Raw genomic sequence first — 25,448 nt, forward strand, 5'->3', positions numbered from 1 at the left:
CGACATATTTGCCCGTTTATTTTAAATACTGCATTTTTCACTTTATGATTCAATATAGAACTCAAATATTCATAGAATTTTTCAGTGAGAAACGGCCCCATACGCAGAAGAAGAAAGTGTTGTTTTTTCAAGACAATTCACCGATTTACCGACTCACAAGAACGTTAGGACAATGGCAAAAATTCAATAGTTGGGCTTCGAATTGCTTTCTCGTCTGCTTATTCTCCTGATTTGCTCCCCTCTGATTATTATTTGTTCCCAAATGTAAAGAGATGGATTAACTGATGAAACAACATGGTTTTCATTTCAAAAGAGGTTACTTATCCGACCACTTACTACATAACCAAACCAAATAACATTGTGATTTCATGAATCAAAAAAAGAAACTTACCCCCACTAATCACAATGTTCTGCCAATCGCTTGGAATACCATCCCTGTTCTCGATATACTGAGCTACGTGTCTTCTGATAACTTCAATACCAGGCGAATCGGTATAAGATCCTAGAGAGCTACCCCTGCAACCCTTCAATATAGTTCTTGCGCGCTCTTTAGCATCTTCTGGAAAGTGAGGATCATCTAAAAGTTTCGGATAACCTACCAAAGCCAGCACTTGCCGGATGAAGGTGATTGGAACTTGGCCCATAGCATGGCAATCACCAATGTTGGCTTTTATGACTTCCTTGAATGGTTTGCTTGCTCCCTGGAAGAAAAGTATGTTTGAGTTAAAATGCCAGAAGAAAAACAATCGTGAAGTAAAGCTGTTCCGTCCCTCCACGTATATTTGTCATATTATTTCTTGTTAAAAATTGTATTATTATTCACGTTTATATTTAGTTTATCCAACACTACCACTGTTATTTAACGGTATTTATATTTATATTTATTTAACGGTAGAAATTTTATTAAATTAATTCATGCAATGATAAAAATTCCAATATAACGTCGTTAGACCACTCCATAGTAAAATTAGGACGGTACTGACCGTACCAGCCCCTAACGGAGACCGAAGAATTGGAGGGGATTGAAGGATTGGAGTTTGTATCAGCTTCTTACTTCCTTTGAACCGTGTTCATTTACCGACAAACGATGGGATACTCCGCGCCGATCCGAGCCGGTCATAAATAGAGGGTTCGGTCCTAGCCCAAGGATCGTAAATCGCCAATTTTGAGGGAAAGAACGCTAGGTATTTGACGTTACGTTGATTCCCGTCTTTTGTATTTATATTTTTCTATCTATCCTTCTATAAGCGAGGTTCCTACAGCCTTTGCGGCTACTCGCATTTCGACCGCCATCGTTTCCTTCCCATCCATTCGTCTTCTTTGATGGCTCTATCTCTCATGATGTGCCGTACATTGTCTTCCCAGCCAACTGAAGGCCTTCCACTGCTTCTTCTTTGTTGTTGCGTATATTTATTAATCAACGGTTGTAGTATGTAATTTAAAGCTTTCTTTGGCCATCTATCTTGGTTCATTCGTTTCACGTGACCATACCACACTAGTTGTCTCGTTTCAATTATATCTACACTGGAATATACATTATGTGTCCTCCTTCTAATATCTTCATTCCTGGTGTGATCTTTTTTGGATATACCATACGCTCTCCTTAGATAATCCATGTCTAGTACTTCTATTCTTTTTCTATCTTTTTTCGTGATCCGCCAAACTTCTGCCCCATAAGTCATGATAGGCTCTACCAAGGTACGATAGATTGTCATTTTCGCTTTTTGTCTTACATCTTTAGACCATAGTAGGCATAGAAGGCGAAACGAAGATATTTATATAAAATAGTCAAATAGAGATCAAAGAAAGCAAAAGATTTTAATCAGATTAGATGTATCCGAGATGAAAATAATAAGAGATGGAGAAAGTACTTTGACAGCTTATTAAATGAAGAATTTGACAGACAGCCTGTAGAGTCAACGGAGACAGTAGCAGCAATGGTCACCAAAATAACAAACGAGGAAGTGGCTCAAGCGCTTCAAAAAATAAAGAAAGAAAAAGCGGTAGGACCAGATGATATTCCTGGAGAAGTATGGAGAGCATTGGGAGAGACAGGAACAAGGTGGCTAGCAGGTTTATTTAATAGAATTATGGAAGTTGGACAAATGCCAGACGAATGGAGAAGTAGTATACTACTACCTGTCTACAAAAACAAGCGAGATATACAACAGTGTACAAACTACAGGGCTATAAAACTGCTTAGTCACACCATGAAAATATAGGAAAGAGTAATTGATAGACGTATACGTGAAGAGACCGAAATATCCGAGAATCAATTTGGCTTTATGCAGGGCTGATCAACAACAGATGCAATTTTCATTATAAAGCAGTTGATGGAAAAATACAGGAGTAAAGAAACAAACGCTCAAATGGTATTCATTGATCTTGAGAAAGCCTATGATAGAGTTCCTCGAGAGATTCTGTGGTGGGCACTCAATAAGAAAGGAGTTCCTGGTGAATATGTAAAGATTGTGAGGGATATGTATGAGGGAGTAACGACTAGTGTTAGGACAGGTGTGGGAGAGACTGATAAATTTTACGTGAAAGTAGGATTGCACTAAGGCTCGGTGCTTAGTCCGTATTTATTCTCAATGGTCTTGGACCAGATAACAGCGAAACTACAGGGTAACATTTTCATGGTGCTTAATGTATGCTGATGATGTCGTGTTAGTAGGAAATAGTTAAAGAGACTTAGAACAAAAACTGGAACAATGGAGACAAGCTCTGGAGGAAAAAAGGTTTAAAACTTAGTAGGACAAAGACAGAGTATTTGCAATGCTCATTTAAAGATGGAGTTACTACAAATATATGGAGTATTACAGAGTAATGGAGAAATAGATGGAGATGCATGCAGTAGAATTAGGGCTGGAGCGATGAAGTGGAAGGAAGCGAGTGGTGTGCTGTGTGTTCTAATGAAGTTGAAGGGAAAATTCTATAAAACAGCCATAAGACCGGCTATGATGTACGGAACTGAATGTTGGGCAGTGAAAAAGAAAGAGGAACAACGAATGCATGTGGCGGAAATGAGAATGCTTAGATGGATGAGTGGAGTGACAAAAAAGGATAAATAAAAATGAGTATATTAGGGGAAGTCTAGGTGTGGCACCAATTGATGCCAAAATGAGAGAGCATAGGTTAAGATGTCAGCCAATACGAAGAATTGCTGAAGAAAGGAGTAGGAGAGGAAGACCAAAGAAGACGTGGGTGGAGACGATTAGGCAGGACATGTTGGTAAAGGGGATTAATATTGATATGACCCAAGATAGAATTGTATGGAGAAATACAATTAGGGAAGCCGACCCCGCATAGGGATAAGGCAAAGAGAATGATGATGATCTTTAGACCATAGTAGAGAGCTTAGAATGTTTGCCGCTTTTTTGTCCTGCTGCGTTCTGTTTTCGATGTCTCTTTTGGTAGTGCCTTCTTTAGATATTATAGATCCGAGATATTTATATTCTTTACATGTTTTTGTGGTTCTAATTTCTAACTCTGGATCTTTCTCATCATCCCCTTTTTATCAACAGGTAAGTACTCTGTCTTTGACATATTCAATTTATCTTTTTTTATTATATATTTTATAATTCTCTTCCATGGAATTCCGGCTTAACAGTTTAACGAAGCAGTCATTTTATATTCAATTATTATGTAAAGGACATTACGTTCAGTGGAATTAAAATAATAATCTGGGTAATAATTATACATATAGCTGTTCTTACATAATAACGCTAATTACTTATATTAGCAAAGCAATCACTTACACTTATCCAAATAATACAAATAGGATGCGATAAGATAAACTGGTCCGTATGTACTTATTATCGATTGTTTACTAGAATTAAGTACAACTATTGAATTACATATTACAAAAGTAAAATCAGAGGGTATACAGAAGAATTAAAACCAAAAATTTTTATCTTTGAACCAACTAGGTACTATATTTCGTATAAAATCGCATACATCTTCAGGTACAAGGCTTTTATTAATTTTTGCGCTACCTTTTGTGGAGACAGGCTAGGAGACATGCCAAGAACGGCAATAGGGCCAATAGGGAATTTACAAATTTTTGTATTGCATAATAATGTTCAGTTTTGTTTAAAAATAACATTTCCAAAATTTCACGCTTCAAAAACTCATAATAACTTAGAAATACAAATTTCAAACAACCCAAAAAGTGCGCGAACACTTGTGACGTCATATCATTATATTTTATGACATTTTTTATCGTATGTCATTGTAATAATATACAGTGATGAGCGCGCTAATAACCGGCAAAATAACGCAAAAGATAGGAAAACATATTAAGTTGTAACAATTAAGAAACAATTAACAAGTAAACAATTAAGAAATAAAACTAGTGGAGGTGCAAAATTTAGCAATAAAAACCTATACATTTATATTCTATTTACTGTTTCCCACCTTTAGACGTATCAGAGGAGTGTCAACTGTCACTGTCACAGTGGCATTTGCCAAATTTGTCCGATACGTCTAAAGATGGGAAACAATAAATATAATGTAAATTTATACGTTTTTATCGCTAAATTTCCCACCTCCACTAGTTTCATTTCTTTTTATCTCACAACTTAATATGTTTTCCATTTCTTGCGTTATTTTGTCGGCTATTAGCGTGCTCTGTATACCAGTTTGTTGAGATTGGAGTCTGATACAGTTTTTGAAGGAAAGGAAAGAAATATCAAAATATTTATAAAACTGACTGTTAGAACGAATGCCAAACCTACTGAATTAATGGCGAGGACTTCAAATACTATAATCATATGACGTCACGACCAATGAGGGCGTGTTTTGAGCTGCCTGCTATAATTTTCTCTCGATTTTAATCGTCTTTAGGGGCCAAGCGAAAGACAAAAAAAAGTTGTTTTTTCTTTGATATGTTTTAAATTATGTTCTCTTGATTTATTTTTATTTATTTAAAGACTTTTTAGGAAAAAAGTGCATTCATCGGACAAAAAAATATTAAAGACGAAACTGTGGATCGGTAACTGCTCGCTCACTAATTATTTCACAAAACTATAAACGTTTTCGACGTAAGGTTATGGTTATTTTCATGAATTTCGTTTCGTTATTGTTACCTAGATCAGTAGGTACTCTATGTCTAGGTTAAACTTTTTCAATGGATACTGTTAATAAACTGATTATAGGTATTCCTGACATTCATTGCTCTAAACATTTCTCTTCTATAGACAGAGTCGTAGGCTCTCTTGGAGTCGATAAATATGTGGCGAGTATTTATACCACATTCCATTATTTTTTCACGTTTGCAATCTGATAAATTGGTGGCATAATATAGTGAAGGATATTTTATACGTTGCATTTAGGATCGTAATTCTTCTGTAGTAATTTCATTGTAAAGTATAATCCAACTAACAAGTAGTTGTTTATATCCTTGTTTGTTATCAAGTTATATAGTTGAAGTTGCGCAAATATTAAAATGAGAATTTGCACGTTATTTAACGAATTTAACAATAGGTTTTCAAGGTTTCATTGTCATTAAACTCATTTGATATAAATAGCTTAGAATTTAGAATGTACGAAAATTTTACGAATGTTACGTGGCAGTAAAATATTATTCATATTGTAGATATTCATCCAAGTGCGCAAGTTTCCAGTGTTTTAAAAAAATGCGAAGTAATTTCCTTTTCTGAAATATTGACTACACTTATTGGCTTTATCAATATTTATGATTTTTCTTCCATATCTGGACTTTTATCACAACCTAATTTTCTTTGAAATAATGTCAAATCTATAGTTGATATTTCTCTCAGGTTACTGCCTATTTCTTTAAGTATTTTTTAGGATGAGTATATTTATAACATTAGTAAGTAAGAGTATCTACTTCTCAATCAATTATCTACTTATCCGATAAATTTTGGCACCATTTTGTTGGCATGTGTGTATTACTTACTTAATCATTGTTTTTTGGTGGAATACTACAGCCAGTAGTATTGCTATCGTTATGGAAACGTCCATTTAATAATAAATGTAGATTAAATATTTATCTTTTCCGTTATTGAAATAGAAAATAGTATTTCCGCATTTGTTATTATTATAAACAAAAAAATATAATAATAGTCTCCCCTTTGGAATTATATCCCAGGGTAGTCTGCTATTCTAGGGTCTACCTACGGTATACAAGGAAGCTAATAGGGCCAGTGCTACGCTTCAGCCGCCTATTATTATTACCCCTGGTTTTATCAGGAAGTCAGACATCTATCGCCTGAGCTATCCGGGCCCCTTAGCCAAAAAAATATACCTTAAATAAATTAACGAGGAGGGATTGAATTAATACATATAATAAGCTATAATGTATTGGGCAAATGTTAAATCAAAACGAAGAAGAAAGGAAAAAATATACGTTAAAAATTCAGTATACTGATTACCGAAATATTTTAAAATCGTTGGATGTCTTGGATGAATTACTTAATCAAAATATCATTAATGTTATTTTTGTTAAGTAAATATATAATTATTGATAATATGAACACCGATAAGATTGCAGTTGTTAGCAAAGTATAAACCTTCAACATGTATATATAAGTATATAGGTACTATGTACAGGCCCGCGCCGTCCATAAGGGCGAAGGGGGGCGGAGCCCCCCGGCGCCGTATTCAAAAGGCGCCAGTAGGAGCCGAAAAAAAATTTTTGACAATACCGAAATTACCAGAAATATTAGTTATATTTTATTATCTTGTAAAATTTAAAACTTACCAATCGTAGGTAAGTATAAAAATGGCAGTTAGTATTACTTTGATCCCATAATTGTATGAACCCTTATTTCTCTTATTAAACTGAACCATATTTGTTATCTGATGGTGTAATCGTTGTTTTTTGTAAATATTTATAGTATTCGTAATAATTTATCGGTAGGTATGTTACTTTCCTAAACACATGACAAATATGTAAAAAAACTATGTAAACCCAATAACCACTGAGTTATTGCTCTTTAAAGGGGTGGTTATTTTTGAAGAACCTCGAAATGGAGAACCTTCAATCTCAAATAACTCGAATGTAGTGAAATTTTTTATAAATTGTGAGTTTTTTATAGAATGTAAAAAACGGTTATAAAACGTGAGTTTTTTCAAGGAAAAATGCATAGTTTCAATCGCTAACATACTTGGAAAATATCAACTTTGCAAAAAAAATTGTAGAACAAAATTTACTCAAAATTGGTCAATCTAACGACTTCCATAGTTATTTTGATTGAAAAATTTTCATTTCCTAGATGGGGTTGTTTTCACCCCCAGGGCAAAAGCCCGGTTCGGCATTGGGTAGATTTTGAAGAAGGGGGTCCACCGAGCTTAAATCCAATTTTTTATTAAAATCGGTATTAATTCTCAAAATTCCATGGTTTTACATTTTTTTACCGATGATGACTGACTCTCTATTAACCAATAGAAAAAGAAAAAAAACCAAAATATTCAGAAAAGCAAAACGCGTACATTTTTTTACTCTTTGAGATTTTTGGTATCACTAATAATTTTTAAGTTTTAAAAAAATGTAATTTTTTCCAAATTAAAAAAAATTACTTTAAAGCCTTTTTTTAAAACAAGCAATTTGAACCGATGAAACTTATATATAAACAATACATAAGTAAAGTAACTTGTGAAGCGGTAACGATTAATTTCATTTGATATGCTAATTAAGAGGTGATTTTTACGATTTTTGTTTACCAAAAAAAGGGATTATCATTATTTTAGCGTAACTTGTTTACTTTTGATGCTAGAAACTTTTTTAAACAACAAAAAAAGAGTGTTTTTACCTTGTACGCACGTAAGAAGTTATACTTCTATTATTATGATTTCAGCGAAATAAATATATTTTAAACAGTTTAATTGTATTTTTATTTAAATATTAAACTAATTTTAATATTTAAAATAATACCAAAAATTAAAAATAACGTTAATATGTCATTCTTTATGAACTGTAGCCTCTCCGCAATTACTTTTCCCTTGATCAATCGTAGAAAACCTAAAAACCCTCAGATTTTCTATACAATTTTTTAATTGTCTTTTCATCATATTTTAATACTAATTCAAATCCAAAGATACAAAAGTTAAATAAATATATTTACTAAAAACACCAATATATATTTTTTTAAACTTTATCTGCATTGATACATACGTAACTTGGAAGATTTAGCAACTAACTTGATACTGTCGGTACGCGCCTGCTTCATACTGTCGCTTTTATAAAAAATTCACTCTCAACATTATTTCCAATCGCGCCTAAAGAAGTATAACTTCAAAAATTAAGTTTTTTTAAACACTTTAAAAAAGTTGTAATGAGTTTACCTCGAAAAGTGCATTTTTTTCTTTATTTCTCGTTGAAATAGGCATTTGATTTGGAATTTGACGAATAAGAACCTAGTTTTCATTAGCTAAAATTCTGCTTCATCTGGGTCTACTCACTTCATGCATACACCATTTTTTTTTTCACTTTTTTATAAGCTATATTTTTCCTAAGAATGTTTTTTCGATAAAATATTTTTTGAGTTATTTGCGAAAAACGTGTTTTTTTTGTTGAAAAATGGACATATTCACTCTCAAATAATCGAAAAGTGTTGACTTAGTGAAAAAACTCTATAGAACAAAAGTGGCTTAGAATTAGTCATTCTATCCATTTCCGGACTTATTTTGAACAAATAGTTTTTCAACCCCTCTGAGCAAAAGCACACATCGGCACAATATCACTTTTTTTCTTTGGCATGTTAGCTACGCTTATGCCAAGTTTTATTTCAATCCAAGCTGTGCTTTAAAATCCGGAGCAAAAACCGTGAGTAAATGGACTTATTCACTAAGTTGCAAAAAACTACTTACAAGGGGAGGAGGAAAGGGGCGCCTAAAATTACTTGCCCCGGGGCGCTTGAAAGCCTTGGCGCGGCCCTGACTATGTATAATGTAAATATATCATATTTAGTTTTGTGAACAAGACAAAAACCATAAACCAGCCAAAGCGAGTTCATTGCCTTCAGAATTCCTCCGTGTCTGTGCGCAAAACTTGCTAACTATGTCATGTGACTACGTGTATTGAGGAAAACCTTTTCTAATAGTTTGTACACCATACTACCATACTGAGTAGGGCTATGGATCGGTAGATTTCTGGTTTTGGTTTCTCATTCGGTTTTTCTATTTAAACTTTCTTTTGGAATTATAAGCTTCCTATTCCTGTTTTTTTGTTGGATTCACATATTTCAAAAATATTTGTAAAATACTGGGCCCATTTTTTATATGAACAGTTTTTTTCTTTTCCTATTATTATTTATTTTTTGACTGTATAAATCTTTTACATGTTTCTCTCCTTAGATGAGCCAACCAACCCATCATCTACCTACAACGCCTGAGCAATCGTGCCTCCGAGTATCAGTATTCTGAGCCTATTTCCGAATAGTATTCATAAAAAACAAGAACACTATGTTTGACATTTATTATTATCATCTGGAATATTCTGAATAATCCAAGTAATGAAGCTTAAAATAGGACAAAACCTCGCAATTTTTACAGAATGGATCGATTTGCTTGAAAATTTGAGAATAAGTAGTGGATAGTTCAAGGATCAAAATCTATATCATGCCGAAAGGCGCTTTTACCATATGGGTGGTTGCCACCCCATCTCGGGGGTGGAAATTTTTTATTATATTTTAATCACAAAAGTTGGTAAAAAGGTTCATTCTAAGCAAAAAACGTTCTATACATTTTTTTGATAAAATTGATGTTTTCGATTTATTCGCTACCGAAAGTGTTAGTTTTATATCGAAAAAAATCAATGTTGTTAATAAGTTTTCTGCTAATAACTCCAAAAGTTTTCGTTTTATCAAAACAACTTTACCTAACAAAAATGTACCTTTTGAAAAAATAAACAAAACCGTTTTTGTAAATTTTCATTAAGACCAATTAATAGTAATCGAGCTATACTTTATTATATGTTGGCTCTTCTTTTTCAAATGCTAAATATTGTAGTTTCAAAGTCAAAAGACGGGAAAACTATGCATTGTTCAAAGACAACTTGTTCTAATTAATTTAGATTTAGAGAATTTAAAAATTTCTATCTTCAGAAATAAAAAAAGTCTCTAGCTCAAAAATTAAGTAACTTATAATGAAAAGAATATCAGTCCCTATTTTTTTCAGCGAAAAAGTGTTCGGAAGCAACCCCCTAATCACCACCCTAATTAAAATTAGTCATTGACCTTATTTGGTCTTTATTATTTATGTATTGTTAATAGGTACTAGAAGTTTCACCGGCTTAGAATGATTAATTTAAAAAAAAATGGAGTTAAAAGCGAATAACGAATTTTTGTATCTTGGAAAAAATGTCCTTTTCTTCAGAATAGCAAGATTAGCATCAGCGATACGAAAAAATTTTTAAATATGAAATTGTAGATTATTTAGTTCCCAAGAACCTGGTTTGCAAAAAATTTTTCTACGGCAAAAATTGAGTGAGCTATTGACAATTAAATCTTGTAATAACATGCAAAAAGCACCTTTACGAACCCTTTCAAAGTCACCTCTTTTTGCAAGTGAGGATTCTAAAAAGATTTAATATTAATAAGCTTATAGATCTGGTAAAAACCTACAAAATTCTTTTTTATGACACTTTCTAAAGTAAAAAATAAAAAAGTTACGGTTAAAAAGTCAATATATTTTTTTGAAAAACAGAAAGGGGGAAACCAATTGGAAGCATAATAATGTAAGTTAGCGGTGTTTTTAGTCATTGACCTTATCCATTCTTATTTATTTATGTATTATTAATAGATTCTAGAACTGCATTAGAATGATTAGTTATTCAAAAACTGGAGTTAAAAGCGAATAACGAATTTTTGTAGTTTGGTAAAAATGCCATTTTCTTCAGAATAGAAAGATTAGCATCAGAGATACGAAAAAATGTTTCTATATAAAATTGTAGGTTATTTAATTCCCAAGAACTTGGTTTGAAAAAATTTTTTCTACGGCAAAAATTAAGTGAATAGTAAATGAATACATATATCGAAAACATTGATTTCTTCGATATAAAACTAACACTTTCGATAGCGAATAAATCAAAAACTATATTTTACCAAAAAAATGTATAGAACATTTTTTGCTTGGAATTAATGTTTTTTATTAACTTTTGCGGTCAAAATATAATAAAAAATTTCCACCCCCGAGATGGGGTGGCAATCACCCCCATGGTAAAAGCGCCTTTCGGAATCATATAGATTTTGATCCTTGGACTATCCACTACTTATTCTCAAATTTTCAAGCCAATCAATCCATTCTGTAAAAATTGCGAGATGAAAAGCTTCGGTTCCTGGCCTAATAAGGCAATAACACAGAATATTAAAAAACGAATAAAGGATTTTTCACATAATAGCAAATTGCAACACTCAATATTATTGTATTATGTATGCATCATCGATTAGTAATTAGTATCAATAAAACAACGTTTCTCCATTATAAACAGAACAATCGATAATAATTTAAGGACTGATAACATTATTGAGTGGATCATTTGGACGTTCAAACATGCGAATATTCGTTTATTAAGTACACAGCATTCAACATGCCATTAGTAAATGAAACTTTAACTTAGATAAATGGCTCTATATAACAATGAACTTGAATTATTGTTACATATCTTGTGTAAATACAGATTGCCTAATATAGTTTTTGTTTATTTAATCATTTTAGCAATTTAGGTCTGATAGGGAGAAGAACACAGAGAGATGGGCAGAACACATAGCTAGACTGACAGGTGAGCGATGGACTTCGGGTATTAAATTGGAGATCAAAGGAAGACAAGAGAAGCGTCTGTCGTAACTACACGATGGATTGAAGATTTAAGAAGGCTGCATAAAAACTGAATGAGAGCGACGCAAGAAACTCAAAATTTATGATTTATTTTGAAATTTTCTAAGCAACCAATAAGGATAGACCTATTCAGCGAACGTCATATTGAAGTTTTTTATACGATTTATGAGTTTTTCACTCTCAAATTTGTTTAAAATACTAAACTTTTTGGTTATAGACAAAAAAGCGAAAATTTACCGTTTTTTGATCTTCATTTGTTTATAACTATGTATATCATTAAAATCGGCTGCAGGAAACATATATGTTATTAATATAGATGTAAATACTACTCAAAAAATTTGGTTTCGGCCTGGAGGGGGTTGTGTCACCAACAGGATATTTTTTTTCTTATTTCTCTTAACCAAATGGGTAAAAACCCTTTAAAAGTAATCCGTCAAGGAAACATAGATTAAATATGCGAACTTAAACATGGATGTTCAAAATATTCCTCTAGGTACCATCTGAGCTTTAATTGAACTTGTTCACATGTTGTGATAATAGAAGGTAAAATGAGGATGAAAGGCCGCTTTTCTATAAAATCACCGGGCCGCTTAAAAAGGTCCAGCACGCCACTGGAAAGATGATGTTTCGTTCATGAGAAAAATTATTGAAAAGTGATTGGTATTGTAAAATGCCAATTCAAAACAATGTTGTAGTCATTATTTTATTACTAAATAATAATTTCCACCAAGTAACCCTTAAGATATTCCATGTACCTTGAAATTTCAACATTTATTGATATTCGATACAGAATATTTCTAATACAGTCAGAAAGAGTCGCGTTTTAAAATTTTATATGTAGGTACACTAGGTATAGCTTAATATAAACGTAAGTGATTTGATAAATCGATACATCAAACTAAGGAGTGTTCAGTATATTGTCAGTCAACTTCTGGATTTTACAAATATTGATCATCCATTTTCCCTTTTACTTCTCACTTCTCATTGTGTACTTCCAAATCACTTTTATATTTTTCGTTTACTCACACAATATGAGTAATGAGGAGGTACTATTAGAAATCAGTTCGCTGTGGGTTTTTGCCTAGATAAATTGACGTGTTATGGAATGCAATTTTTAGATTCCTCACGTGAGTTCATTTATCATCTGTTTATTTTGAAAATTATAGAAATAACAGATTTCAAACTTAAGAGGCTACAGTAGCGATCAACAGGTAGCAACAAACGCGTTCCAAGATTGCGGCTCTAATTTTGAATATTTTGTCGAGATATTTGGCACACATATTCCTAATATAATAAAGAATGGCGGTACAGAGCCCAATTTCAGAAATATGTTAGTACGTGGAAATTACTCTATAACTAAATAAAATATTGAAAAAAGGAGCCTGTACCGCCATTAAGAAGAAAAAAAAAATGTGTGTGTACTTTGTACGCACGTAAAAAGTTATACTTCTATTATATGATTTCAACGAAATTAATATACTTTAAACAGTTTATTTATATTTTATTTAAATATTAAACTAATTTTAATACTTACTACTTCTCAAAAATTTTTATTAAAACAGTGCCAAAAATTAAAATAATAAAACACACACAAACAAACACATTGAAAAATGCCACAAATGATTTCTGAACAATGTAGGAAAAATTTTTAACTAAATACGTATTTTCTGAAAAAAAAATTATATAATAAACTTACAATCATAAAATGTATAAAAAAATAAAAAAATAAAAGTTTCCATTGGGGTTTGAACCCGCTTATCAGCGCAGTTAGTATTGAAATTCATTCACCTTAAACTTTTACCCACGGAGACCATGCGTCATCATGTGCGAAGATCAACTAACTAAACTGATTAAACTTTTGACCATTCTGAATTTAACCAAATTATTTTGATTTTGAATTGAAATTATTTAGAATTGAAAGAAATATTAGATTACAACAAAACATAGAGTAAAAAAACAATATATTTGGTGAATATTGATAGAAATTTTGATGGTAATCAAATTATGTTAATCAAAGCATTACATACTATTTTAGTAGGTTCTATTTAAATTTTCCAAATAGGTAGGTCCTACTTATGAAATTTTTTATTAGGATACTAAAACATTTACAATTATTACGTACCTGTCGCTTTTAAAAACTATTTAAAAAGTCACTACAATATTATAAACTTGCATTTTTCTCTGCCATCACAACAATAAAAACTAATATACACAACATTAATTTGTTTATCCAAAATCTCTATATTGAACAATTATTGACAGATGATTTTAACACCCAATCAGATCCCGTATAACGTTTATACCATACTGTCTGTGTGCGCATGCGCGCAGAATTATGAAATTTTACTCTCAATCGCGCCTTAAGAAGTACAACTTCAAAAATAAACTTTTTTATCCCATGCCTAGATTTTGTGTAATCTTGGAACTACTAAAATTTTTTATTTCTAACAAGAAATCGAACATATTATAACTAAATAACTAATTAGGCAACATAGAGAAATTATCACTGTCATTTTGACAAAATTGCGTCAGATTTTCTCTAATCTGTTCTGTCATCTTTATCGATATCTGTTCAGTGCAGTAGTGTGTTAATTTAAGAATTCGTTTTTGTTGTTTCATAGGAAAGTAGTGTTTATTGATAGTTAATTTATTATATATTTGTTGTTGTTGTATAAGTTGTTGGCCTCTTTGAAAGAATAGATTGTTGTTAATTGTGAGATTTAGTTATATGTAGGTTGGTAAGTATATTTTACGTAAAAATATTTCGAATTCTAATGCGAGTATATAAAGGTTTAGGAGGATTTTTTATTCTAAAAATATTATCAATCAACAAAATGGAAAAAGTAAATCAAACGAAAAATAAAGTGAAACCTTCCAAGAAAAAGTCCAATAAAAACCGTGCCAAAATTATGCGAAAATCGAATTTGTTTCGTTTCACAACAAAAAATGATTATTTATTATTGTTTTATTATGAGACAGGTATTTCATGCAAATACCTTTCTAAATACCTATCTTAACATAAAATTTTCACCCATTTTGGTTTATTTTTATAAATATCTATTTATTAATAATAAAATCGTTTTGTATTACTTCCATTTAGCGCGACTATGATATTGTCAAAATATTAATCTTAGATAATGTCAAAGATTACCACTGTTGCCAAAGTTTATGATACTATCTCCCGAAGTTATATTTTGTTGCTACCTGTTGATCGCTACTGTTTACTCTAAGAAATCTTCGGATTTTTATTGTTTTATTAGATGTCGCTGTAGCGTCTTTTGCACATAATTTTTAAATAATTTGATAATAATAATAGAAAGATTTTGTTTCATGCATAGAACTTTGCGCAAGTTCGCTCTGATGATACATAGACCAGGGCGCATCTGTAAAAATATTAGTACATTTGGACGTTGAGAGGTGACTCAAATTTTTTTGCAGAAATTGCTTGAAAATAAATCAAATAATAATATTTGAGTTATCCTCCCTCTCAAAAAGGTCCGGAACATTGTTTAAATAATCAAAATGTCAAAAAATTAAGGAAAAATTCGATTTTTTTCTTGGTTTTTTGATTATAACTTTAAAAGTATTCATTTCCGAGAAAAGTTGTACTGACATAAAAGTTGCGTAATTAAATTTCCTACAATATAGAATTAGTTAAAAATTTAAGAAATAGTCACCCTTGTTGCAAAATAGCAATAATTGTGAAAAAAACATACAAAAACAAGTATTCGCATTTTACGTTTTTCAACCATTTATTCTACATTTAGGACTTTCATATTTCACCAAGAAAAACTTTATGATACAGTAAAATAATACTGTAAATTTCATTAAGATCGGTTTAATAGATTTTGTAAAATAAATTTTGCAATACAGCTTTCGCAAAAAAAATTCATTTTTTCAAAATGTTACAGGACTGAAAATAAAGCAGATAGCAAGTTGAATTTTTTTTTGGTTATAGAAGTGTACTGTACCTTTCATTTGCAATTTTCAAAATTAAAATCGATTAATTACCACGGCGTCACAAAATTTTTGAAATAAACAATAATTTTTGGTGCTACGCGCAGGACAGCGGATAGGTTGCTCTGATTGGGCATTCCAATGACCTTTGATAATGAGTGATACATTTTAATTTTTATGTCATTTCGATATAAATAAATAAATTTGTTTATTGCAAAATAAAAACACTTACTCTATCCTTTGAAATAACACTTTTATTAGCAAAAACTTTCTTTGTTCATATATTTTAACTTAAATAATAAAAGTTTATTATTTTTAAACATATGCAATTGTTTAAACAATATTTCACAAACAATAATAAAATTAGTTTGATTTTTGTGGCATTAAAAAATTAAAATACAACAAAATATAAAGTAGGAAAATAATATATTAGATAAAGATTGGAAGAAATTTTGGTGGAAATCAACCTGTGTGAATCGAACACCGCTGTCCTGCGCGTAGCACCAAAAATTATTGTTTATTTAAAAAATTTTCTGACGCCGTGGTAATTAATCGATTTTAATCTTGAAAATTGCAAATGAAAGGTACAGTACACTTCTATAAGCAAAAAAAAAATCAACTTGCTATCTGCTTTATTTTCAGTCCTGTAACATTTTGAAAAAATGCATTTTTTTTGCGAAAGCTGTATTGCAAAATTTATTTTACAAAATCTATTAAACCGATCTTAATGAAATTTACAGTATTGTTTTACTGTATCATAAAGTTTTTCTGGGTGCAATACGAAGGTCCTAAGTGTAGCATAAATGGTTGAAAAACGTAAAATGCGAATACTTTTTTTGTATGTTTTTTTCACAATTATTGCTATTTTGCAACAAGGGTGACTATTTCTTAAATTTTTAACCTATTCTATATTGTAGGAAATTTAATTACGCAACTTTTATGTCAGTACAACTTTTCTCGGAAATGAATACTTTTAAAGTTATAATCAAAAAACCAAGAAAAAAATCGAATTTTTCCTTAATTTTTTGACATTTTGATTATTTAAACAATGTTCCGGACCTTTTTGAGAGGGAGGATAACTCAAATATTATTATTTGATTTATTTTCAAGCAATTTCTGCAAAAACATTTGAGTCACCTCTCAACGTCCATCTCAAAACAGATCCGCCCTGGACTAACAAGCTAATGGTGCTTTGTATTGAAATTAAATCTTAACTGTTTTTCGTACGTTTTTGAAGTTATACTTCTTTACGATCGAGAGTGAAATTTTATAATGCCGGGCGCATGCGCACACAGACAGTATGTATTTCGTTGCTAATCTTTCAAGATATGTATGTATCAGCGCTGTCAGCGCAAATAAGTCATTAAACGGATATATTAGTGTTTTTAGTAAATGTATTATTTATTATAATTTTTGTGTCTTTGGATTTGTCTTCCTCGGGAATAAGATATTTTATAATAATAGTAAGTATATTTAAAGTATTTTTGTACACTTCACTTGATCTATCAAATTAGTCAGTATGTATGAGAAATCTTGTAACCTGTCAAAGCAAAAGGTATATAGCTCAGTGGTAGAGCGTGTGACCGGAGATCAAGAGGTCCCGGGTTCAAATCCCGGACGATTCATATTCTTTTTTTTTATATATTTTTGATATCGTTTTAATAAATTTTTTTTAAAAGTGGTACGTAAAGAAAGTTAGTTTGATATTTAAATAAAATACAAATAACCTGTTAAGTATATTAATTTCGTTGAAATCATAATAATAGAAGTATAACTTCTTACGAGCGTACAAAGTACACACACATTTTTTTATGTTTATACTTCAATACACAACCCAACATACAGATATATATTTTTTGTGAGAATACAGAAAATAGCGCATTATACGGTTAAAATCGAAGTGCGCGGTGACTGTGGCTGTGGCAGATAGGTAACAGTGACACAGTAACAGTCCACGAACTCATAAAATGACACATCTCTAATAACCAGTTTGATTCAGTTTTTTGACTGGTGTCAAAATAAATAATATAATTATGTTGATATACTACATTCGCTCTCGCGAGATTTTTTTTGACACTGACGTTAGTAATTTCTTTTTTGAAAAATTCAGTTGTCAGAAGTGACTGGAAATTACTACAAAACCAACGCACCTGCTCATATCCAATATTATTAATAGTAAACAGACATAAAAATAACATAAACCTTACGCCAATCAATATTTATTTATTTAAACCATTATAATGTATTGATAGCAAATGAGAAAATTATTTATTGTACAAAATAAAAATATTTTGTAGAAATAAACTTCACAAAATTTTATGAGTTTAGTAGACACTCCCACTATTTCTAATAATTCTTCTTTTTTTAATGAAAGATTAAGTTGATTTGAGTTGATTTTAGCAGTTAATAGTGTGAGGTAGGAATTTTTGTGTTGTACGTTTCCTATTCCGAATGTCTCAAAAAAAATCTCGCGAGAGCGAATATAGTATATCATACGTGCGAATATATTTCTTTTACTGTAATTGAAGTAATTTAAAATTTGTTTATTAATATTTAGATGTCAGTTTAAAGTCCAAAGAACAACTAACTTGTTAAGTGAAAGGAATTTAAATACACTTAGCTGATATTAAGTAATATTTCTTTGAGATAAGAGGACAGAATGGGCTCTTAGTTTTTGGAAAGAATCGATAAATTAGATTAGTCATTAATCTTGAGGGCTCACTAACTTAATCTGGAACCTGTCAGCTACACAGAAAAAAGGAATACAATCCGACAAAACATACGGGTCCTCTAGATACTCTAGATTGTCCAAACAAAAACAGATTATAAATGAAACGAAAAAATATTGTTTGAAATCACTAGATGTTGAAGAACTGAAAAGCTTCACATATCTAGAAATCCAATTAAACACAGTAGAATCCGACATTATAAAAAATAATGATATGTAACAAAGCCTATTTCTCAATGATTTATATTCTGCTCCAAAACCGTAAAATGAAAATCAAAGTTTAAGATCTATAAAACAATAAAACCATTACTGGACCAATAGTATGTTATAAAGGCCAGACATGAGACGGCAAAAAATGCAAAAATTGAGTAGTTAGGTATATATACAAAATAAATACAACATCGATCTCTCAAAAAAGGATAAATCAAGAACTACTGCTAGCTATAATTGGTAAGAGAAAAGGTCAAAATGCAAACATCCAGTGTAAGAACTTAAAAGGCATTATATTACAAAAAAATAAAGATGAATTCAATAAAAAGTGCCAGAGGAAAAAATACTGGATAACCGACGAAATTAATGGAGAACAGAAGTAGCATTAGAACTGTAGATTGTAGACAAAACAAAATAGCCTAAGATACACAGAGAAATACAAAAGAAAATAAAGGAAGCAAAGGAAAATTGGTTGAATGAGAAATTTTGAGAAATAGAAAATCTACAAGAATTACATGACTCGTTTAACAAAAGAAGATCTGAGAAATAACCGAAGCTACAGACGTAGGCACGGAAATAAACTAATTGACGGCAACGGGTAGATAGCAGCAGACAACGAAACAAAAATATGAACATGTAAAAATATACAGAAGGCCTCTTTTAAGATGAAAGACTCGGTCCAACAATTTCAGAAAGACTAGACAGCAGGCCAATGATAATAAATGAAGAGGTACTGAAAGCGATGATGAGAAAATTGGAATTTTTCGAGATGTGGCTTTACAGAAAAATCCTAATAACATCTTACGTAGACAGAGCCACGAATGAAGAAGTGTTGCGAAGACTTTCAAAAGAAACAGAACTGAATACGGAAATAAAGATACGAAAACTACAATAGGTATACCTTTGTCACGTGATGAGACAAACAAAATATTAGCTTCAGCAGAATATCAGACAATCAGATGGATAGATTTTAGGAAAGCGTAGCGTTGGAAGCCGACGAATGTCATGTCTGCGCAATCTAGAGAGTGGTTTAGGTTTACGCTCGTTTAACCTGCTTTTTAGAGCAGCTGTAAACAGAATACAGATAGTCATGGTGATTGCCAAACTTCGAAAGAAGACGGCACAGACGGAAGAATTTACATTTTATCATCATCCAATGCACCCATAGCTAGGCGCGGATACAGGGGGGGGTCAACAGGTCCATGGACCCCCCTATTGTATTTAGTCTATAAGTATTTTTTTATTATTTATTATTTTTTCTGTTAACTCTAAACTTTAAGCCATCAGTACAACACTAAATTACACGACAACCGCTTCCAGAGAATTGAAAGAAGCCATAAAATCTAATAAAACACCCTTCTCTGAAAAATAATCCCAATGCAGGCGCATTTGTTTAGGTACCGGTGGAACCATAAACAACGGAAATATTTTTCTCGATTCAAAGAATAACAAAAATGATATTTTAAAATACATTACACTGGGTATAAACCTTATCTCATGAAAAGTCACGTTTCAAATTTGCGATACAATAAGAATAAAGATATAAAAATTTGTATTGTACTAGATAATCCATGCGTACCTATACATTGATGGTGGAAAAGTTAATCTTTATAGTAAAGAACGACCAGTGATCTATCATTCCTTTTGATACCGTACGTATCTGCGATTATAATATAGTGTATTTTGTCCTTAGAGTAAGTAGTGTGAGTCGTATGGCTAAATCTGGAAAATATATTTGAGTATTTGAGGTAAGTCTGCCCCCCCCCCCCTATTATGAACTTCTAGATCCGCGCCAGCCCATAGCAGACAGATCTGATCGAAACGTTAAAGAATTTTACGAGAAACTACAAAAAGTACTGCGATCAATTCAATCACAGCAGATAAATTTATAATAACAGATGATTTCGACACAAAACTAACACGGGTAGAAGCAATAATAACACTTATTTGTTTCTGATAATAATAAAAATTGAGTAGCAATAAAAAAATATTGTTCATGTTCAAATGGATTTACTGGAACAATCAATAATTGAAAAGTAAAGTGAAATTAACAAACACAACAAATATGCGTGCACAAAGTAGTTAAAAAGTAATATGTACATGATAATAGGATGATAAAAACGTTATAACACTTGTCATGTAAATTAAAGTGTTTAACATAAATTATCATGATATTGTTACGAAACTCAACGATATGAATAATGGAAGAGTCAAGACATAAGTTATTAGACTAGGCGAAAAACTCACATCCGTTTGAAAAAATATCCACATTTTTGCATAATCACTTTCATGAGATACCCTAGAATAAGGTTCAACAGATCTCCAACGCAAAAAGTTAGTCCTGTCGCCAGTAGGGGTACAACGGCCTCCTTAATTCAGATGGACTTACCCAAGTTTTCTTTATGTATGTTGACCCGTAGAACACGAATTTTTTGGGTAACAGTCGATCCGGATGTCGATAAGATTGTTATAAACAAAGAACTTGAGGAATCACATAACAGCGATTTTTCGCAAAACAAAGCATTTTTTTGTATATTTTGAGTCATTCTAAGCAAAAAATGTTTTTACAAGTTTTTTCGTAGGATGTATAGTTTTCGACATAAACGAGGTTGAACTTTTAAAAAATCGAAAAATTGCAATTTTTGAACCCGAATAACTTTTGATTGAAAAATAAAATAGCAATTCTGCTTACTGCATTTGAAAGTTCAAGTCAAATTCTATCGGCTTTGAATATTTTCATTGCTAAAAAATAATTTTTTTATTGTTAAACAAAGCTTTAAACACATAGTGATTGAATGGTGTTTTCAATGCATTTCTAATTTGAAATCGAACGAGTAGGCGCGCATACAGAATTTCTACGTATATTACGTACATTAAAACGCATGCATTTGGCACGGGAAACACTATGTGTTTATAGCTTTGTTTGACAAATAAAAACTTAATTTTTAGCAATGCAAATAATCAAAACCGATGTAATTTGACTTGAACTTTCAAATGCAGTTAGCAGAATTGCTATTTTATTTTTTAATCAAAAGTTATTCCGGTTCAAAAATGGCACTTTTTCGATTTTGTGAAAGTTCAACCGCGTTTATCTCGAAAACTATGCATCCTACGAAAAAACTTGTAAGACCATTTTTTGCTGAGAATCACCCAAAAAATACAAAAAAATGTTTTGTTTTGCGAAAAATCGCTGCTATGTAATTCCTCAAGTTCTTTGTTTATAACAATCTTATCGACATCCGGATCAACTGTTACCCAAAAAATTCGTGTTCTACGGGTCAAAATACATAAAAAAACTTGGGTAAGTCCATCTGAATTAAGGAGGCCGTTGTACCCCCCTGGCGACAGGACTAAGTGGTTCTAATTTATTAATACATGTTTTGTAACAAACTGTCCTTTGCATTTATTTGTACCTATGAAACAATAAGAAATTTCCAGAATGTATCGGAAGGAGAGAAACTTCTGATTGTCCTGCACAATCAACAGACTTGTCCCTATTGGACTTTTTCTGTGGATCATTTAAAGATAAAAATGTTTGCAAGATTGAATGAGTTACGACAACGGATCGTACATGGTGCAATAATATATTCCCGAAATGGTCCAGCGTATTAGAAAACACTTTGAATAATGTCTCTAACACTTCGTGCAGGTTGGTGTCAAAGATTTCTCAAAAAATAATGTCATTTAAAATGCTCTATCACAGGATACTCATATTCATATTTAAGATTTTAGATATGAAGAGAACATCGCTTTGGAAGTCCGAGCGTTTTTTTGCTTTTTATCAATGAGAAAAGAACCTGGATGGAAGGGTTTTGGTGGGCCACTCTGTATAAAAATCTCTTGTTTCTTCCACTGGTTTCTATTTCAGAATGTTGTTATCCATATTTACTTTAAAGTGTGCACCTTTGTATTTTATCAATGTTTATCTGTGAGTGTACAGAGTTGTGCCCATTAAGTGAAAACAGTTTTGATAAAAGAAAGTGATTAGCTATTTAAAAGAAGCAGTTATTATAGTTAAAAATTTTAATTATACAATTAGTCTAGTAAAATAAAATTTCACTACATGTAAAACAAAATGTAAATTCGTACAGGTTGAAACAAATTTTATATCAAAGTTTAGGTGGGTACAAAAGATATTTTCAAGAAAGTATCCAAATCACACAAGGGGATCATTCTTTAAATAATTAAAAAGGGGTCATTTTGCAAAAAAATTACTTTTTTAACTGCTGAGGTCATTCAATTACTAATGAAGGTCTATAGGATTATTTTTTGCAAAGTTGAAGGGTTAATCTTTCACATATAACTTACTAAATTAAATTTGACCCCCTATTTATTTAAATAATTATACATGAAACTTTAAAAACAAATTTGCAAAAAATTATTTTTAGCGTTTTAAATATGCACTATAAAATATCTTATTTTACAGTAGAAGTTGCACTATGTTATCAGTATTAATAAAAAAAAATTAGTCCAAAAATATTTAATATTTTTTGAGATATTGAATTTGTTTATTAAATGTTACTCTATTTTCAATTGCAAAAACGCGGTTGTTGCCAAAGAAATATTCACCTGTATTAAATCTTATTAGTTTTATTTTTATGTATATTTTCGATAAATGTATTGATAAATTCAAATTTCAATTAAACTTCCCCCTAAAATGACATTTGAAAATTATTATTCAAATTTGTTTATAATTTGTTTTTTTTTAATAACGTCGCGGGGATTAAATATTTTGAAATGCCGTTTCGATAATTGGATTTCTGGGAATTTTTCACTAATTAACAAATTTTTTTGTCTTTTTTTCCTCTTCTTTTTTTTTTCTTGGAATTGTATTACTACGGGCCCTTTTAGGGTTAAGTTTCATTAAGAATGTCGAATCTCTAAGTTATAGATTCTAGACCTAAAAATATTAAGATTGGTCTAAAAGCACTTAAATAAAATGTGGCTGGTTACTGAGTTACAGGGTGTTTAATTTAAAAATTAAAAATTATTTTTACCAAGTACTTTCAAACTATTTGACGCATCCTTATCATACTTGTCAGAAAGTGTGGGTACTATACAGTCTACTAAATTGTGACAAATAAAAGTTTCTAGCTACTACCAGAGGCGTACGACAGGGGATAGTTAATGGTTGACCCTTTCCAAATTCTACGCCACTGAGGGAATTACTATTTAAGCGAAATTTTTCGATTCTCCAATACTTTATATGTAAATAATATACTCTTTACTGGTAACGATTAAGTCATTAGTTTTCGAGATATTGGACGTTAAAAATGAAACGGCATAGTTATTTTGATTCATTCATTCATTCATTTTAAACTTCCAATATCTCTCAAACTGATGACTTTATCGATACCAATAAAGTTATTTACATACAAAGTATTGGAGAATCGAAAAATTTCGTTAAAATAGTAACTCACTCAGTGGCGTAGAATTTAGGAAGGGTCAATCATTCACTATCCCCTGTCGTACGCCTCTGGCACTAGCTAGAAACGTTTATTAATCACAATTTAGTAGGGTGTATAATAGCCACACTTTCTGCCAAGTATGATAAGGATACGTTAAATAGTTTTAAAGTACTTGGTAACAATAATTTTTAAATTTTTAAATAAAACACCCCGTAACTCAGTAAGTAGCCACATTTTATTTAAGAGATTTTAGTTAAATCTTAATATTTTTAGGTCTACAATCTAGATCTCATAGACTCGACATTCTTAATAAAATTTAACCCTAAAAGGGCCCGTAGTAATATAACTTCAAGAAAAAAAAGAAGAAGAAAAAACGCCAAAAAAATTGTGTTAATTAGTAAAAAATTCCCAGGAACCCAATTATCGAAACGGCATTTTAAAATACTTAATCCCCGCGACGTTATTAAAAAAACAAATTATAAAGAAATTTGTATGATTTTCAAATGCCATTTTAGGGGGGAGTTTAATTGAAATTTGAATGTATCCATACAATTATCGACAATATACATAAAAATAAAAATAATGAGATCTTAAGCAGGTGAATATTTCTTTGGCAACAACCGCGTTTTTGCAATTGAAAATATAGTAACATTTAATAAACAACTTCGATATCTCAAAAAATATTAAATATTTTTTGACCAATTTTTTTTGCTTAATACTGGTAACATAGTGCAACTTAGTCTGTAAAATAAGATATTTTATGGTGCTTATTTAAAACACTAAAAATAATTATTTGCGAATTTGTTTTTTAAGTTTTATATACAATGATTTAAATAAATAGGGGGTCAAATTTAATTTAGTAAGTCTTATGTGAAATATTTACCCTTCAGCTTTGTAGAAAAAAATCCCATAGACCTTCATTGATACGTGAATTACCTCAGCAGTTAAAAAAGTATTTTTTTTTGCAAAAATGACCCCTTTTTAATTATTTAAACAATGATCCCCTTGTATGATTTGGATACTTTCTTGAAAATATCTTTTGTACCCACCTAAACTTTGATATAAAATTTGTTTTAACCTGTACGAATTTACATTTTGACTTTTTTTTATTTTATTAGGCTAAATACAAACTACAATTAGTCTTATCTCGATATGCTTATCATTAGTTTAGCTAATAGGCACTTGTTTTTGTCTAACATGTATCGTGGTCAATGTACTATTAGTCCAGTAGCCAGAGAATTGATATCTACAAACTAGACCAACAAGCTGAATGTCTCTTTTTGATCCCAAAGAGATGAAAAACAGTTTGCCATTCCTACTCCCAGGCTTCCCCTTCTTAGGGGAAA

At 31.1% G+C, this 25,448-nt stretch overlaps 1 protein-coding gene across 1 annotated transcript in view; it reads right to left on the minus strand.

Moving 5' to 3' along the window:
* The window catches only part of LOC126879939 (alanine aminotransferase 1), a 43,124-nt gene that overhangs the window by 12,121 nt on the left and 5,555 nt on the right, over positions 1-25,448 (minus strand). The window contains exon 2 of the mRNA XM_050643314.1: positions 392-701. Within this exon, the coding sequence (XP_050499271.1) occupies positions 392-701 (310 nt within the window). The remainder of the gene's footprint in view (positions 1-391; positions 702-25,448) is intronic.

This window comes from Diabrotica virgifera, chromosome 2, assembly GCF_917563875.1.
Source record: "Diabrotica virgifera virgifera chromosome 2, PGI_DIABVI_V3a".
Classification (NCBI taxonomy): Eukaryota; Metazoa; Arthropoda; class Insecta; order Coleoptera; family Chrysomelidae; genus Diabrotica; species Diabrotica virgifera.